The 16,080-nt window shown below is 38.8% G+C and overlaps 1 protein-coding gene across 5 annotated transcripts in view; it reads left to right on the top strand.

The window, feature by feature from the left end:
- CNOT4 (CCR4-NOT transcription complex subunit 4) overlaps positions 1-14,716 on the top strand; it is a 117,322-nt gene extending 102,606 nt beyond the window's left edge. For 3 of the 5 annotated variants that reach the window (XM_066262355.1, XM_066262353.1, XM_066262354.1), the window contains 2 exons: positions 12,404-12,616; positions 13,308-14,716. In XM_066262355.1, coding sequence (XP_066118452.1) covers positions 12,404-12,616; positions 13,308-13,609 — 515 coding nt within the window. In that variant the 3' untranslated portion in view covers positions 13,610-14,716. The remainder of the gene's footprint in view (positions 1-12,403; positions 12,617-13,307) is intronic. The other 2 variants (XM_066262358.1, XM_066262356.1) reach the window with 1 other exon arrangement.
- The last annotated feature ends 1,364 nt before the right edge of the window (positions 14,717-16,080 follow it).

Below are 16,080 nucleotides of genomic sequence, written 5' to 3'. Positions count from 1 at the left end.
CTGAAATAATTCCTTTCTGAAATTAAATAAAACAAATTACTGTTTTCATACTCAAAAAGATACTGTCTAAAAATGAAGCTCATAGCTGGCTTATGAAAAATTTCTCAAAATCATGTTTCACAGTATTGATAAATTTAGTTGTCTTTTGTGGGGGGGGGGGTTATAACTTTGATTTAAACCCTTAAGATAAAATAGGAGCCACCTTTCAGAAAAAGATGAGACTGGTCTTCGAAATAAAAGCGAGCCATGTGATCAAATGGAGTAAAAAAAAGAGTTTGGTGTTTTTAATAACTTTTAGAAAACTTGGAAAATTGTGAACATCAGAAATCTTAGGAATTTCAGCAGACACATAACTATAGAGGATCTGCTGCATAGTCAGTTGAATACTCTGGTTCGAATACAAGCCTGAAGAGGAACTCATCCCCCCTAGAAATATTCTGTTGGCGCTAAACAATCAAAGCCATCACTGATTTTGTTCAGGACGGCCAGCTCCCAGGGATCTACTAAAGCGACACAAAAAGAAAGCATGACTTTTAGGAGCTGGAGGCTCCCAGAGAATATTGTGGCATCAAGCTCCAGACTAGACATTTAATAAATGTTCATTTAATGAAAACTTATGGCTGAGGGAGTGATGTTAGTGTCTGATGCTTTTGGAAGTCTGCAAAGCCTGGATCTGCCCTCTTAACATCTGGACTTCTGGAAGCTTTTAATTAGATTAATTTGGGTGTGAGTTATAACTTGCCACTCGGTTGTACTGTGCCATTAAGTGTTAAGATTCCCCTCGCCACTCCACGATCAGTCCTTCTGTCTTCATTACCTCAAGTCTTGACTTTTCCTTATCTCCCTAAGACCATCCACTCCCCACGCACAAACTTAAAATTTACCTTATAACACTTTTCTTCAGTTGCTCATTATTATTCTCACAAATCTGCATGTGCGTGTACATGCAAATATATAAATATATTCATATGAAAAGTAATACAATAATTAATAAATAATAATACAAGAATAAACTCCAAAAATTTTTTTAAAAAGAGTAAACCCGGGTGCATGCGGGAGTCTGTCTGACTGCCTCCCTGTTTCCAACTTCAGAAAAATACAAAAAAAAAAAAAAAAAAAAGTAAGCCCATGCACTCACAACTATAAACTACTTTTGCCACTGTGTGTGTGTATGTGTGTATGTATACATACATACATCTTCCCCTTAGAAATATGCACAGAATTCAGAAAGCCTATAAAATACCTTTTCTTCCAGACTCTTTTTGAGTAATGATGAGCTGTTTGGGGAGCTTAATACTTTCCTAAGTAGGGAGATTTTTTTATTATTATTTTTTAATTACAGTTTACATTCAGTATTATTTTGTATTAGTTTCACATGTATGATATAGTGGTTAGACAATCATATACTTTACATAGTGTTCCCCCTGATATTTCTAGTACCGATCTGGCACCATACATAGTTATTCCAATATTATTGACCATATTCCCTATGCTGTACTTCACATCCCCATGACTATTTTGTAACAAGCTATCTGTACTTCTTAATAGTTGGGAGAATCTTTAGGGCAACTTATTATTGTTAAAGAATATTTGTCTCCTGGTTAAACCAAAATCTTTTCCCCATTTATGCTTCTCATTAAATATATGAATGTAGTTACCACTTATCTAGTAACTTCTGGATGTAGATGAAACATTCTTAGTTCTTTCAACCCTTTGACACTTAACAGGGTTTCTAATTTTCTCTGTAGTTTAGTTCTCCTCTACATATGCTATTACTTGACAATGAATGACTTTCTTAAAATATGAAGCTCACACTTCAATAGATTTGATCAGATAATTTACTTTTTAATTAAAATCATATTTGTATATTCCTTTCAGTTTATAGGATTCTTTTATTAAAAAAAAATACCTTCTGGGGTATTACCCCATTTTGTAAATGAAGAAATTTAGGCTCAGAGTGTTTATCATTCGTGATTTGCCCAATGTCATACAATTGCTAATTTAGGCATTGTGCATCTATTTATATGGTTCTAATGTTACCTTTTAAAAGTTCCATTACCTAATTTTCATATTAAATATTAAAATATTAAAAGTCTAGCCCTGGCCAGTTGGCTCAGTGGTAGAGCTTTGGCCTGGCATGCAGGAGTCCCGGGTTCGATTCCCAGTCAGGGTACTCAGGAGAAGCACCCATCTGCTTCTCCACCCCTCCCCCTTCCTTCCTCTCTGTCTGTCTCTTCCCCTCCCGCAGCCAAGGCTCCATTGGAACAAAGTTGGCCCAGGTGCTGAGGATGGCTCTGTGGCCTCTGCCTCAGGCGCTAGAATGGCCCTGGTTGCAACAGAGCAATGTCCCAGATGGGCAGAGCATCGCCCCCTGGTGGGCATGCCAGGTGGATCCCGGTCGGGCGCATGCGAGAGTCTGTCTGATTGCCTCCCAGTTTCCAACTTCAGAAAAATGCAAAAAAAAAAAAAGTCTATTAAGCTCTTACAGGCTAGACCTTTTTTATATACCTGACCAGTTAGCATCTTCCATCCTTGTGCTTTCCATAATGCATTTTTAAAAATCTGTGTATCTGAATTTTTATGTGTTTGGATTTGGTGTGGTTGGAGTATATGCTGTTTGCATATTACCATCTTACGAGTTTACGTTATGATTATGATATGATATGCCTATGTGATTTTAAAGGGAAAGGTAAAGGTTATTAGTAACAGTATTAATAACATTTGTGTGAAGAATTTAAATTTAAGAATAGTTAGAGTTTTAATTATAGATTCTGTCATCTCTAGAATTGGCTTGTATTTGCATATTTAAGTTAACTTTGTGGGGCTTGTTAAGCATAACAAAAAAGCATGAAGTCAAAAGATATGCCAAGTGGTAGCTCAAACAGAAACTTGAAGGCTGACACAGTACCTTCAGTTCTGTGCACATCCACCTAAACACTGTAGATACCCGTGCTTCCCTTACCATCTTATCCCAAAAGGTTACCATCAGAATGCTTACCAGAAGCTATTGAATTCAAGATATATTCATGACATCCTAGGAAACCTACCCAAAGAATAAATGGCTTTGATATGATTGATTCTTTATGGAAATGCATTTTGGCTCTTGTTGATCACTCTGTTGCTTTGGTTTTAGAGAATATATGTGTCAGTGGGATGGGAATGCAGCTAGCTGCAGTCTTTGGGTTTGGGCAGGCAACTGAAGAGGAAAGGAAATGGACCATAGGATGTAGAAGAAGGGTATTTCCAATGGAAAACAATTGTCAGTAGAACCTGCCTCCATTGACAACTTGTTCTACTTCAAAATTAAAGAGTAACTTCGTGTGTATTTCAGTTAAAAGGGAACTGAGGATCTAGCCAAAATGTTATGTATTATTTCCCATGAAAGATGCCCCTGAACACGAACAATAGATCGTGTTTGCTTGAACCTATCTTACTCATTTCTAAAGAAATCACCCAGCTCCTCATCTGTTTCAGAGTTTCCCCAAGAACTAATCATAAGCATGTAGCTTCTGGAGTCTGCCATCTCCTCCTCTTCTGGCTCTTTTCTTCACAATGGCTCTGTGATCACCTCTGAGGGTGAACACCTCGGGATAGAATTCGTTCTGCACCTAGAGATTTTAAACTCATTTAAATCGAGTAGATTTTTATTTTTTATTTTTAGTGTTGTGCATCTCTACGGACAGTTCTCGTGTATACATTGCTTAATCGGTCCTTTCTGGTTTGAGGATGCTGTGCTCTTTCATAAAGAAGACACAAGGAAGCAAAATGAAGATGGAACCACATAGCTCGGTCTTCTGTCTCGGGCTTAACACTGATAACAGGCTGTGTTGACTTTTCCTAATTTTCTCTTGTTCACATTGTAGCTTTTTCTTGCCTTCAGCATTTTTCACAAGCCTCAGTCATTGTGGATTCTGATTTTAATCTTCAAGGATTATGATATACTCTAATACAGGTAGGTTATATACCTCCATACATCTTTTTAAGCTTTTCAAATCTAATCCCATGAGATTCTCCCTGTTCAACATCTGGTTTCTTTAGATTTCTCCCCATTTTCTTTACTAAAATTACTATTGTATTGTGTCATATTTTAGCATCTTTTGTGGTCTGTGAAGCACTGCCTCCTTAATCCATGCCACCACCCTGGCCCATTGTTTGTTTGTTTTTTGTATGTGTGCATTTTGTTTGTTTGTTTGTTTTTTACCTTTTTTTGGAAAGCTGTTGTCTCAAAAAACAAAGGCAGGGATGTTCACTTGGAAACATAAATACTTCTCGGGTTCAGTTCAGGAACTGTTCACTATACACCAAGAGAATTAAATCAAGGCCCCTTTCCTGGAGGAGCTCACAATCTAGTAGGAAAAAGAACAGGTAAATAGGTCATTTGCAATTCACTGGTGATGGGAAAAATAGCCAGCATGCCTGCCATCCAGGAACTCGAGTCTACTTACTTGCTTCTTGCTTCTATAAATCCTGAAATTGCGTCTCAGACTTTGAGGGCTTCTGTTCACAATAGGCAACCAGTTCTTTGCTGGTCACAAGCCCAGAATGAAAATTTTCCTCCTCATTTCTACCTTGGGAAAGTGAAGCTGGTCAAGAAGTGATCTTGATCAGGTCTGTTTTCTTCTAGCATAGCAGACTTAGCCCTCAGAGATGTTAGATGTTTGACACCGTTGGTGTGTCTGCGGTTTTGTAATTTGTTTTGGTGAAGTCATACTCTTGGGATCTGTCTGTCCTCTCCTGGACCATAAGCTCTCCCCATTGTCCTCGTGTGTCCTCACAGAGCGTTGCTCGTGCTCAGTGCTCAGTTTTGTGCTCACTGAAATGCCTTCCTCCCAGCTTCCAACTTCAAATAGTGTATGTTTCTTATATTGGATTTTTGTACCTCCCATCATTTAGCTCTGTTCTATGTATAGTTTGGCTTATGTTTGTTCTTTTCCAGGTTATAATGCTTCTAAGAATATATTTATCTTTTGCATTAAATTTTAAGTTTACTTTTTCCTCATTCTATATACAGCTTTATATCAGGACATTTTTTTCTATTTTTTTCTTTAAATTCTGCTTCCTTAGGTCCTTCATAAAGCAAATAATCTAGATGTTTTTCTGGTTCCCATTAGATGATCTGATTCCTCGGCAAACAGAATTATAGTTCCTTGTTGAACACTCTAGAAAAGTATTCATTTTGCAAAAACACATCTGCTTATATTTTGAAATGTTCCTGTTGTGTTTTATGATCAGCAGCTTCTGCTGCTCTCTGTTCCATATGGAATGCCCTCTCCCTCTTCCATGTCAGCCTCTCTTCCTCCGAGCTTCTCTGTTCACTATTTACACTGCGTGCAAGATGGCAGAATTGTTTGTTTTTTCTTCCTTCGTACTAGAATAGCATTTATTATCACATGATGTAGTTATTGAATCATGTCTATGCTCCCCTTCTCCTGGCCCATGAGTCCTGCCAGGGCAGGGACTGGTTGGCAGTGTGCTTAGTGGTGAGAAGAAAAGCTTTGGAATCAGTCTGGCTTTGATTACTGACTTTGACACTAAATTATCTAACCTGGGACAAAGTCTTTAAACTACCAGCGCCCCTCAGTCTCCACATTTGTAAAATGTGGCTGATAGTTAGCATATGGGGTTGTTGGTACTAAAGTAACCCACTACATAACGTGCATAGCAAGTGAATGAGTAGTGCCTAGAGTAGAAAAACGGTGGACTGTAGTTGACCATCCTGTATACATACTATTAGAATATCTTTTAAAAAACCACACATTTCTTAAATAATCTTGGTGCGTTGGATTTTTTAAATGACACTGCTTGTGTTTGAACATCTCAAGCACCACTATCTTAGTTCCTTTCATTCAGTTTACGTGCAGAGAAGCCCTTTGGACCCTAAAGCTTAGCTGATTGCTGCTTTCAAAAAGATTTTCATCTCTTTGGAGAGAACTGTTTGATTTGTAGCATTATAGAGATAGGAATTAAACCAGCTTTTTGGGCAAAGCAACTTTTTTAGCTCCTCAAGTTGGACCTTCGCTTCAGCAGATCCCTTGGCACGTGTCAGTTTCTAAGATGCTGGCTACTTGCTAAAGAATTGTACGAAATACCTCCTTGCAGACCTTTCCAGTTGTGTGGGAGGGGAGATGAGTTCCGTGTCAGGGTAAGCAGTAACTATGGTAGATGGGTGTCACAGCACGGTTGGCTGCCCAGTGAGTGTGGTTCAGACCATCATAAGTTCTGTCACCTGGAATGATCTGAGTGGAAGAGAAAAGACTTGGACTCGTGGAAGATTGAGTTTAAAATTCATTGACGGATCAGGAAAGCATCCTAAACAAGGACAAAGGCAGGAAGTAAAGACAGTCTAGAAAACCCAAGTGATACTTAGCTGATCCTCATGGCCTCTTTTTTCCTGTTTATATCATTTCTGCTTCCTTCTAGTGGGAATAAATTTTACTTGGTTTTTGTTATGATTTTGTTCAGTTCTTCTCAGAATTTTCTTTAATTTGAGTTCTAAGAATTTTTTTTTACTTAATCAAATCTCTACTTTCAGACCTAATGAACCCTTAAGCAGCGAATCTGTTCTGCACTGCTGGTCTGTCTTGCTTTATAATAAACAATCCTAGAAATGTGAGAGTCAACTCTTTTTAAGTAGAATAACATTTTTTCATAATCTGGTTTTATACGTCTGATTGAAAGAATTTATTCACACAGTCGTTCTTTTCCTTAAAATTTTAGTTAAGTTGAAATGATTTTTGGGTATAGCATGTCTATATCCTGAAGACTCTCTTTAAGTTCTTTGATAGAAGTTTTGTTTGGTCTATAAAGTTTAGCTTGACATCTAGGACAAGTGTAACTTGTTATATTTGAGTTGCTAGAGGCATGTTGTTGACGTTTAAGAAAGTTTAGGCTTTCTTATTATTTGCTGATGGCAATGGACTCCAGCCTGAAATTGATAGGAAATAGTATATAACAGGGTGAGGTGGGGGGGGGGGTGTTAGAGGACACAGTGACTATGTGTCCTCCTAACAATGCAACTGCTATACTTCCTAGTAAGTAGTTGGACGAGTCTAGTGTGTAAAAATACCAAAGGTACTTACAACGTGTGGGTTTTTCATGTGCTTGGGTTTCCATAGAAACTAACGGAACTCTGTGAATGAATGACGGCTACTGTTCTTCACCCACCAGGGAGTTCCCATGCGCGTGCCTAACTGGCCTCTCTTTTTGCTGTAGTTTCGTAGTATTCATTAATCATGTACAACCCTGTGACATGTCCTCAGCTGCTTTTGCAGATTGGCATTGTCTCAGCACCAAGGTAACAGGAGTCATGGTTAAAGTGCTTTGTCCTTGGGTGCTTTTAGGAAATAGCTGCTTTGACTTTTATTTTGGCAACCTTAACACACACACACTGTTTAGAATGATTTTTGTTGTTGAGATTGTCATCTTGCTTAGTGTGCAATGATCAACTCATTATGGACTGGGTGTTAGTCTGTCAGCAAGCTGGCAGAATTTTAACCATAGTTTATTTATTTATAAATTTTTTTATTGATGGTTTTAGAAAGAGAGAGGAAAGGAGAGAGTGGAAAACATTGCATTGTCATTCCATTTATTTGTGCATTCATTAGTTGATTCTTCTGTGTGCCCTGACTGGGGATTGAACCTGCAACCTTGGCATATTGGGACAATGCTCTAACCAGCTGAGCTACATAGCCATAATTTTTTCTTTAATAAAAGGTTTCATAAGCCAGGTAAACTGAAAGTATACTGATACTTCTTACACTATGGAATGTGAGCATTTGGTATATGGCATCAAAAGTACTTTAAATTTTATGTCTTTGAGTCCTATACTGAAAAATAAAACTATTACAAACAACTTGCTCTCTTGCCTTCAAAATATTTAGAATCTAAAATAGTGTTTTGGGCCTGACCTGTGGTGGCACAGTGGATCAAGCGTCGAGCTGAAATGCTGAGGTCACCAGTTCAAAACCCTGGGCTGGCCCACGGTCAAGGCACATATGGGAGTTGATGCTTCCTGCTTCTCTCCCTTTCTCTCTCTATCTCTCTCTCTCTCTGTTTCTCTTCTCAGAAAATGAATAAATAAAAAATAAAAATTATTTTAAAAATTATTTTAAAAAATAGTGTTTTGTATATATTTGAAAAGTAAATTAAAATTAATTTTTTATATCATAAAACATTTAAACATATTAGCAATTTTTAAAAATCATTCAATCCTTTAATGTATTCTACTAATAATTAAGTACTTTAAAAATAAAATCGCTCATTTTACTATAAAATATTTTTAGTAACTTGATTTTTATTGCACTTGGTCTTCTTTAGTCTTTCTTGTGAGAAGTTGAAAGCCCTTTCTCATGTTATTTGTCTTTGCAATATTTTGGTGACAAGAAGCTTTGTTGATTAGACTAACCATACGCTGCTTCTGTGAGAAAGCTCGGCATTATTCCTGTGTTCCCAGGAGGAGACCACTATGCACAGAGACAGTTCCTAGCAAATGAGAATTCCTGTCTTGGCTTTTTGGGAAGCTTGCTATCTGTTTAGTATTGAGCACTAGAGAAAAACTCGTTGTTAGACATTTATCGGGTAAGAAATGGCCTTCACATTACACTCCCTTCTCTTATTTTATCTTTACGAGAATAAGGCAGACGTCATTCCTAATTACAAAACAGGGTCCTGAGTCACTAATAGAATGACTGACATGCCCACAGTTATATTAATAATCCGTTGGAGCCTCCTTATACAGTTCATCTGCGCTTTATAGCCCAGGGTGTTTTCCATTAGACTTACTTGTACCCCAGTGTGAAGTCCTATACAAATAATGGGAAATGAAGTTGCATCCAGTTGGGTCTAGTGGTCAAAGTCCTGGTACTATTTGAAAGGGAAATTGTACAAATGGGTTTATTTAGAGCCCCAGGAATCAAGGAATTCTTTTTGTTGAAGGCTCTCAACTAGTAATGATCCCCCCCCCCCCCCCGGAGTCATTGGCATTGTCTGGAGACATTTGCAGCTGTTAGAGTTAGGGTTGTGTGTGTGTATGTATGTGTGTCTAGCATCTAGTGGGTAGAGACCAGCAGTGCTGCAGCCCCTACAACAAGTAGTTAATTATATAGTCCAAAATGTCATTAGAGTGCCAAGGTTGATACATCGTCCTGTTGGTATATTGCAAGGAATGGAATTAACAGAAGTTCAAAAAGCTAAAACAAATTTGGGTCAGTGGCAGGAGCAAGGTAATAGGTAACTTTAAGTGCGCTGCACAGAGATGAGCTAGTTTGATGGTGTTAAGAGTTAGCTGATTTCTCTTGCCCTTTCTTTGTGCCAAGACTTGGCACAGCAATCGTGGAGAAAACAGTGATGAAAACTTTTCTTCTGTGGAACTTGAAATGTGTCAGTCCCATTCCAAGAGCTGAATGTGTCAGTCCACTTTGCTAGACACTTGCAGCTTCTCTGTAAACTGTTTACCTGGGCTATCAGGCTCCCAAAATGACTAGGTCACTTGACTGCTTTTTGAAAAGGTTGGAAGAGTTATAAATTGGCTAATTTATTTCCCAAGGTATCTTACAATCATAATTCACCCAGAAAGCTCTGAATTTCTCACTGTTTCTAGATCATGTGCCATTTGTGAATTTATTTGACATACTCTTGCTTGATTTCATTAGTCTAAAATCAGAGAAACAATCGTCTTTTTTTGAAAGTAGACTTTATTGTTTAGAGCAATTTTAAGTTCACAGCAAAATTGAGTGGAAATTTAGAGTTCCCATAAAACCCCTCTCCATGAACAAATGTCTTTGGAGTTTACTGTAATACTAATTTTCTTTAAAATAAATTTTTATTTTAGAGAGAGAGGAAGGGAAAGAGAGAGAGAAACATCAATTTGTTGTTCTACTTATTTGTGCATTCATCAGCTGATTCTTGTATGTACCCTGATCAGGTATCGAACCCGCAACCTTGGCATATCGGGTTGACACTCTAACCAAGTTACTGAGCCTGGGCCGCGTAATACCAATTGTCAAATAAAGTTTATGTAAGTGCAGTGTTATTCCATTAATGCAAAATTAAGGGTTTCTTAGTTTTTTTGTTTTGTTTTGTTTTTTACAGTGACTGAGTCAGAGAGAGGGATAGACAGGAATGGAGATAAATGAGAAGCATCAATCATTAGTTTTTTGTTGCAACACCTTAGTTGTTCATTGATTGCTTTCTCTTATGTGCCTTAACTGTGGGGCCACAGCAGACCGAGTAACCCCTTGCTCAAGCCAGAGACCTTGGGTCCAAGCTGGTGAGCTTTACTCAAACCAGATGAGCCCGCGCTCAAGCTGGCGACCTCGGGGTCTCGAACCTGGGTCCTCCGCATCCCAGTCCGACGCTCTATCCACTGCGCCACCACCCAGTCAGGCAAGGGGGTTTCTTAGTTTTAGTTCTTACTAAATAAAGCAAAACAAGGCAAAAATCAGTCTGGGTGAGTTATAGGTATTTTCTTTTTCCCTACTCAGTAGAAGAGAGAGGCTAAAATTATCTGCATATCTTCTTATTAACTTTGGCTACCTAGTTCAGGACCATTCATCTTCAAAAATTTCCCACGATTATACATCATCTTTTTTTTTTTATCGGGGAACGGTTATTTCCCTGCCAGGAGGTTTTCCTAGTTTTCCAAAGTTCAGTTCCTGGATAATTGAAAACCTTCTTAAGTTATTCAATCTGACAGCATGACTACTTTAAAGGTTGGATGTACCATAGTCACCAAACATTCCTGTAATTGAGGGACCTTATTAGTGCGATCTTGTTGATGTCACATGCAGTTGTAGCCAGGGAAATGCTGATAATTGTGTTGTTGACTAGAATTGCCCCCCAACTTCCTTGCAAAGTCCAGTCTACCCTGCTAATTGATGGACATATTATAATGCTGCTTTTTTTTTTCTTTTTTGCTTCCATTTAATCATAGGTTTCTTAGGCCCATGGGTTCTCCCTTAAATAGTTGACCCATTAAAAAGTCAGTTAATAGTCTATACAACAGACAGACAGTTGGTGTTATTAACAAAGCAGCAACTCAGGTAGAGTCTGGGTTCAGGTAGGTCCTCACTATACAAGTTCTGTGGGGGTGCCTTATTAATTGTACAACATGATGAAAATGAACAAAGAAAAGGGTCAGCTTTAAGAAATTGCATTGATTGTGAAATGCAAGTAGGTGGAAAAAAATTATTTTCCCTTCTTTTGACTTATTTGTATAGTGTAGCTTGCCTTTTCTTCACTTTAGTAAATTTGGAGATGACTTGTTGTTGAGTTTCATTGTAGATTTTTGTCTTTTTATAAATAAGGTTAATATAAGGTTAAATGATTCACTTGCTGAAACAGGATATAATTTGGCATAGATCAGTGATTGGTGCAAAACAAAATTTTGAAGTCACCAAAGAGCATTGACTGTTAAAATATAATCATCATCATCAACATTGTTACATCATCACATCGGTGATTGCTAATCAATTCCAGAAATAATCTTCTAGGCTCTTCTCAAAAACCCCAGTTGGTAGTTTAACCTATATTCCTATTTTCAAACAACAATTATTCTAAGCACTAGTTAGACTTTATCCTTTCCTCCCAAGCAGTTAGTTATATTATGTGGATTCTGGATGGTGGTAGATCGTTCGTCACAGTTTATAAAAGACTTCTTATATTGATAGTGCCTTGTCATGTGTGATACTATTCATAAGTAGAACCCAGAAAACTAACTGTAGGACTTCAGACTGGTGTTTTCAATGATTGGTAGAACTGTTGGTGCAGGGTAGGCAGACTATGCAGGAAATTACTCTGTCTGAAAGGTAGCTTAGTCCCTGCCTCTTTGGCCTTCGTGAAAATGGGAAAATACTCTTCGAATTCAAAAGCCTAGTCATTACTGCCTTTCTTCTTTGAAATGCATTACCAGTTTTGTAATCAGGAAGAACTTAATTATTTTTTCTTTTTCTATTGTCTTATGTTTATTCTTCATAAAATGACTTATTCTTTTGAAAGGGCTCAGAAATAAGCAGGCTTGCTTTTTTAAAATAGAATAAATCAGTTCAGCTGGCTAAGTGCCTCGCTAACTGAGAACTTCATAAGGTAGCCAGACATAGATGGCGTTCTGGAGCTCTGTGTCTGTAAACTGATTATTGATTCACAAACGAAAATTGGGGGAAGCCTGAAGGAAGAGAAACCCCTGCTCCTGATCCTTGAGCAAGTTTTTCTTCATGTGCCTCAGGGGCTCTGAACTCCCGAGCAAAATCCTAACCAAGTTTATCTTCTTAGGACAAACCCATTTTAAATGCTAAATAAAGGAAGAATAATTCTTCTCCCATTTAACCACTAAAGAACAACCTCTGTTTCTAACGTCAGCTTTTTATTTTTTTTTTATCTTTCATTTTTTTGTTGGTAAATCTCCCAGACAACAGCAGTTCTGTAGAGAGTTTAAATATGAAGGAATGGCAGGACGGGCTAAGGGCACTTCTACCCAACATTAACATCAACTTTGGTGGACTGCCCAATTCCTCCTCCCCCTCCAACGCCAACCACAGTGCACCACCGTCCAACACTGCCACCACCGACAGCCTGAGTTGGGACAACCCTGGCAGCTGGACAGACCCAGCCATCATCACAGGTAACTTTCTCACTCCTTCGGCTCCACTGACCGCCATCCGTTTGGTTTGTAGTGCAGATTAACCTAAAACAGAAATCTCTTTCCCATCAGTTTCTTTGCGTAAAGCCACCATATAGGTGGCTTGTTGGTGTTGTTTTTCCTCAGGGGTACAGTCTAGCATAACTCTGTTGGCCTAACTGTGTAATAATAAGGCATTGGGTGCCCAGGTTGCTTCTTTGGTGTAAGTAGGCACTAACGTCTGCAGCAGGTGCATACGTTTTAGGTCTCCAGTACAATAAGGATCTGACTTACCTTTTAAAGGAACATACTCCACTTTTTAAAATAAAGCTCTCTATTATAAGGCTTTCTTGTTTATGGATTCCTATTTGAGGAGGAGCACAATTGGGAAATACTGTCATGCAATTCTGGGGACTCATTTCTGCCTCTCTGCCTCTGCGACAGTTGGGGACAATGTGTAGTTGAAGAAGAGGCATGGGTTTCGGTGACAATGAATCGTGGTGGGTGTGGGTAGGGGATAAAAGGAACGTAAGGTGAAAAAGGTGTACCTTGGAAGGGGTTGAAAATTGTTCATTTCTTCTGTTTCTTTTTGGGCAAACTAATCACCTTTTAAAAAAAAAGTTTTTTTGTGGATAAATTTATTCTTTCTGCACAAACTCACCATGTTCCTTCTTGTTATCTTTTCTCTTCCTAGGTATTCCAGCCTCTTCAGGAAACAGTTTAGACTCTCTTCAAGATGACAATCCGCCACACTGGCTCAAGTCCCTGCAGGCACTCACAGAGATGGACGGCCCCGGCGCCGCCCCATCACAAACGCACCACAGCGCCCCCTTCAGCACACAGATCCCTGCGCACAGAGCCAGTTGGAACCCCTACCCTCCTCCTTCAAACCCTTCCAGCTTCCACTCCCCGCCCCCAGGCTTCCAGACGGCCTTCAGACCCCCCAGCAAAACCCCCACAGATTTACTACAGAGCTCGACACTGGACCGCCATTAGGAAAAGAGGAGAAACCAGTAGAAAACGCAGGATTTTCCCCGCCCTGTTTTCTCCCTCTCGGCCCACCACCCACCGCTCCCTTCGCATCTCTTTTAAGTTCTGAAGAATTCGGTTCCCGATTGATTTGTTTTCTCCCTGTCCCCAGGTGCAATGCGATCGCAGGGTCATCACCATCTTTATTTTCTTTATTATAAGAATTTCTGTTGATCCAGCATTTGAGTGACACTGTTGAATGTTTCCTACAAAATGAAAAAAGGCCTTTTTTAAGGAAGAAGAAAAAAAAAAAAGAAATCAAAGGGCAGTCTCGATACTTAGAAAATTAGTTTGTCGCGCCTAATAATGACGTAAATCTGCTTAGCAGAAAATGACGATTAATCTCTAGGACTGGTCAAGTAAATGTGTTATCAACTGCAGAAGTCAGAAAACCAGGTGAATTGAAGTGAGATTGCTAATTGCGTGAGGGAAAGCAGTGGTCCTGGCCTCCATCTTCTGTTCGGCTTATCCCTAGTGCAGGGCAAATGCCTTTTTAAAATTTAATTTCGTCTTTAATTCCTTTGGCAAGTTGATGGAGAAGACTTGATTGTGTTATTGTTAAGCAAAAGGATTGATTGGAAGTTGAAGGAGAGACAAATTGATCTGTAAGTGGCCAATTGCTAGGAGTTTATAAGAAGGGAAAGAAGTTATTTGATTTTATTTTTCTAAGGAAAAAAAAATTTTTGGCTTTAGACTTAAATTCCAATGTTTTCAAGAAAAAAGTCTTCACAGATTTAATACCTATGCATAATATAAAAGCTGAAATATAAGTGATTTCTTGAGTCTCATTTGTCAGAATCTTTTTTTCTTTTACTTTAAATTCACCAGACTAGGACATTCTGGGATAGCACTGCGCTGGGCCATCCATCATCATGAGGAGCCAATCTCTGACCTCCCTGCCTGCAGCTTTTACTTAACCCTGTAGTTTCTGGACATTTGTGCAGTATTGAAAAGACAGGAGAAAAGAAAACAAACCTGGTTATAACCTGACGCTAAAACTAAAAACAAGGAAATGTACCTCTTTCTTCAGAATTAAAACTAAAATCTTAAATAAAACAAAAAACTTGATGATGACCCTTGGATTGTTCTGGGTTCTTTTGTCTTTCCACTTTATTGCCTGTGAATTTGAAGTGTTCTGTGATCACGGTCACCGGATGTCTCCATGGGTCGTGCATCTTCAACAATAGGGAGAATGGTAGAGAAGAAATTAAGGGAAAAAATTGTTATTGTCAGTCTACCATCTTTGAAGTTCATCTTGTGCCAAAGAAGTCCTTTTCTAGTTGCTTTTCTGTAGATGATACCTCCTTATACTGTTGTATTATGCCAACCAGCCCTTCCCCACTGGGGAATCTCATGTGCCAGGAAGGAGCAGATGGGCTACTGTTGTGCTGAGATGTTGGCTGTCTTGGGGACACATGGCAGGAGCCAAACAAGTACAGCACCTGTGTGAGCGCCATGATGGGAAACAGTGATGTATTCTCTCCCCCAACCCCATTCCCTGAATGACCAGCCTTTCTGGGGAACACCTAATGATGGAGAGAAAGATAGTCACACCGCATTTGACAGAGGACAGAAGTGAAAGGTCCCCTACCAGATTCCTAGGATTCTATAGGGTTTGGATGTCCTGACTTGATTCCATTCAAGTCCACAGTTGGGAGTTTGCTTGTTTTTGGCCACATCCGTTAAGGGAATCTTTGTAGAATGAATGAAGTAGATCCAAATCTTAGGTTCTATGTATCGGGGTGATTTTCTCCTTACCTTTACCTTGTACCTGAATCTGCTACCAATCCCCCTGACATCTCCCTCCAAAATAAACAGTTTCTACACAGTTCTTGAAAACTGAAACGGGGTAGTTTCACATGTCACCACAAATAGATGTTGACTGGGTGAATGATGAATTGTGGGGCTTTTTCCCTTTTCTAATTTATCAAAATGGTGTTGTGATAGAGAGGAGAGGACTAAAGACTTCAGGTTCTCTTTGCCCTGTGAACTTTGCTTCGGTGATGGGTCAACACATATAATTAATCAAGTGCTCATGAATTGTAATCAAGGGTTTGAGGGGTGGCAGTTGGATATTCCTGAGGTATGGATAGATTAACAAAAAAAAACATTGCTTTGTAAAAGGGGGGAAATTCTACCTTGCAAGGCTATGCTGTGACTGTAGTTTAATGACTCATGCATAAGACTTTTTAAAACACAAATATTCAAAGAAGAATAAAACAATCAAAATCTGTGTGCTTACCACCCAAGTTAAAAGTAGAACCACTATATCTAAAAAAAAAACCCTCTCCTCTTCTCCAATATATAAATACTTTCTTTTCTTTGCTCACCATCCACAAATAACCATTATCTTGGTTTGTGTATTAATCTTTCTTCAGTTTTGCTGTAGATATCCCTGAGAAATACATTGTTTAGTTTTAGAAAAACTGAGGAGTGAA

Source organism: Saccopteryx bilineata, chromosome 2, assembly GCF_036850765.1.
Source record: "Saccopteryx bilineata isolate mSacBil1 chromosome 2, mSacBil1_pri_phased_curated, whole genome shotgun sequence".
Lineage (NCBI taxonomy): Eukaryota > Metazoa > Chordata > Mammalia > Chiroptera > Emballonuridae > Saccopteryx > Saccopteryx bilineata.
Note: the sequence above shows the minus strand (reverse complement) of the source record. Positions and strands in the feature narration are given on the sequence as shown.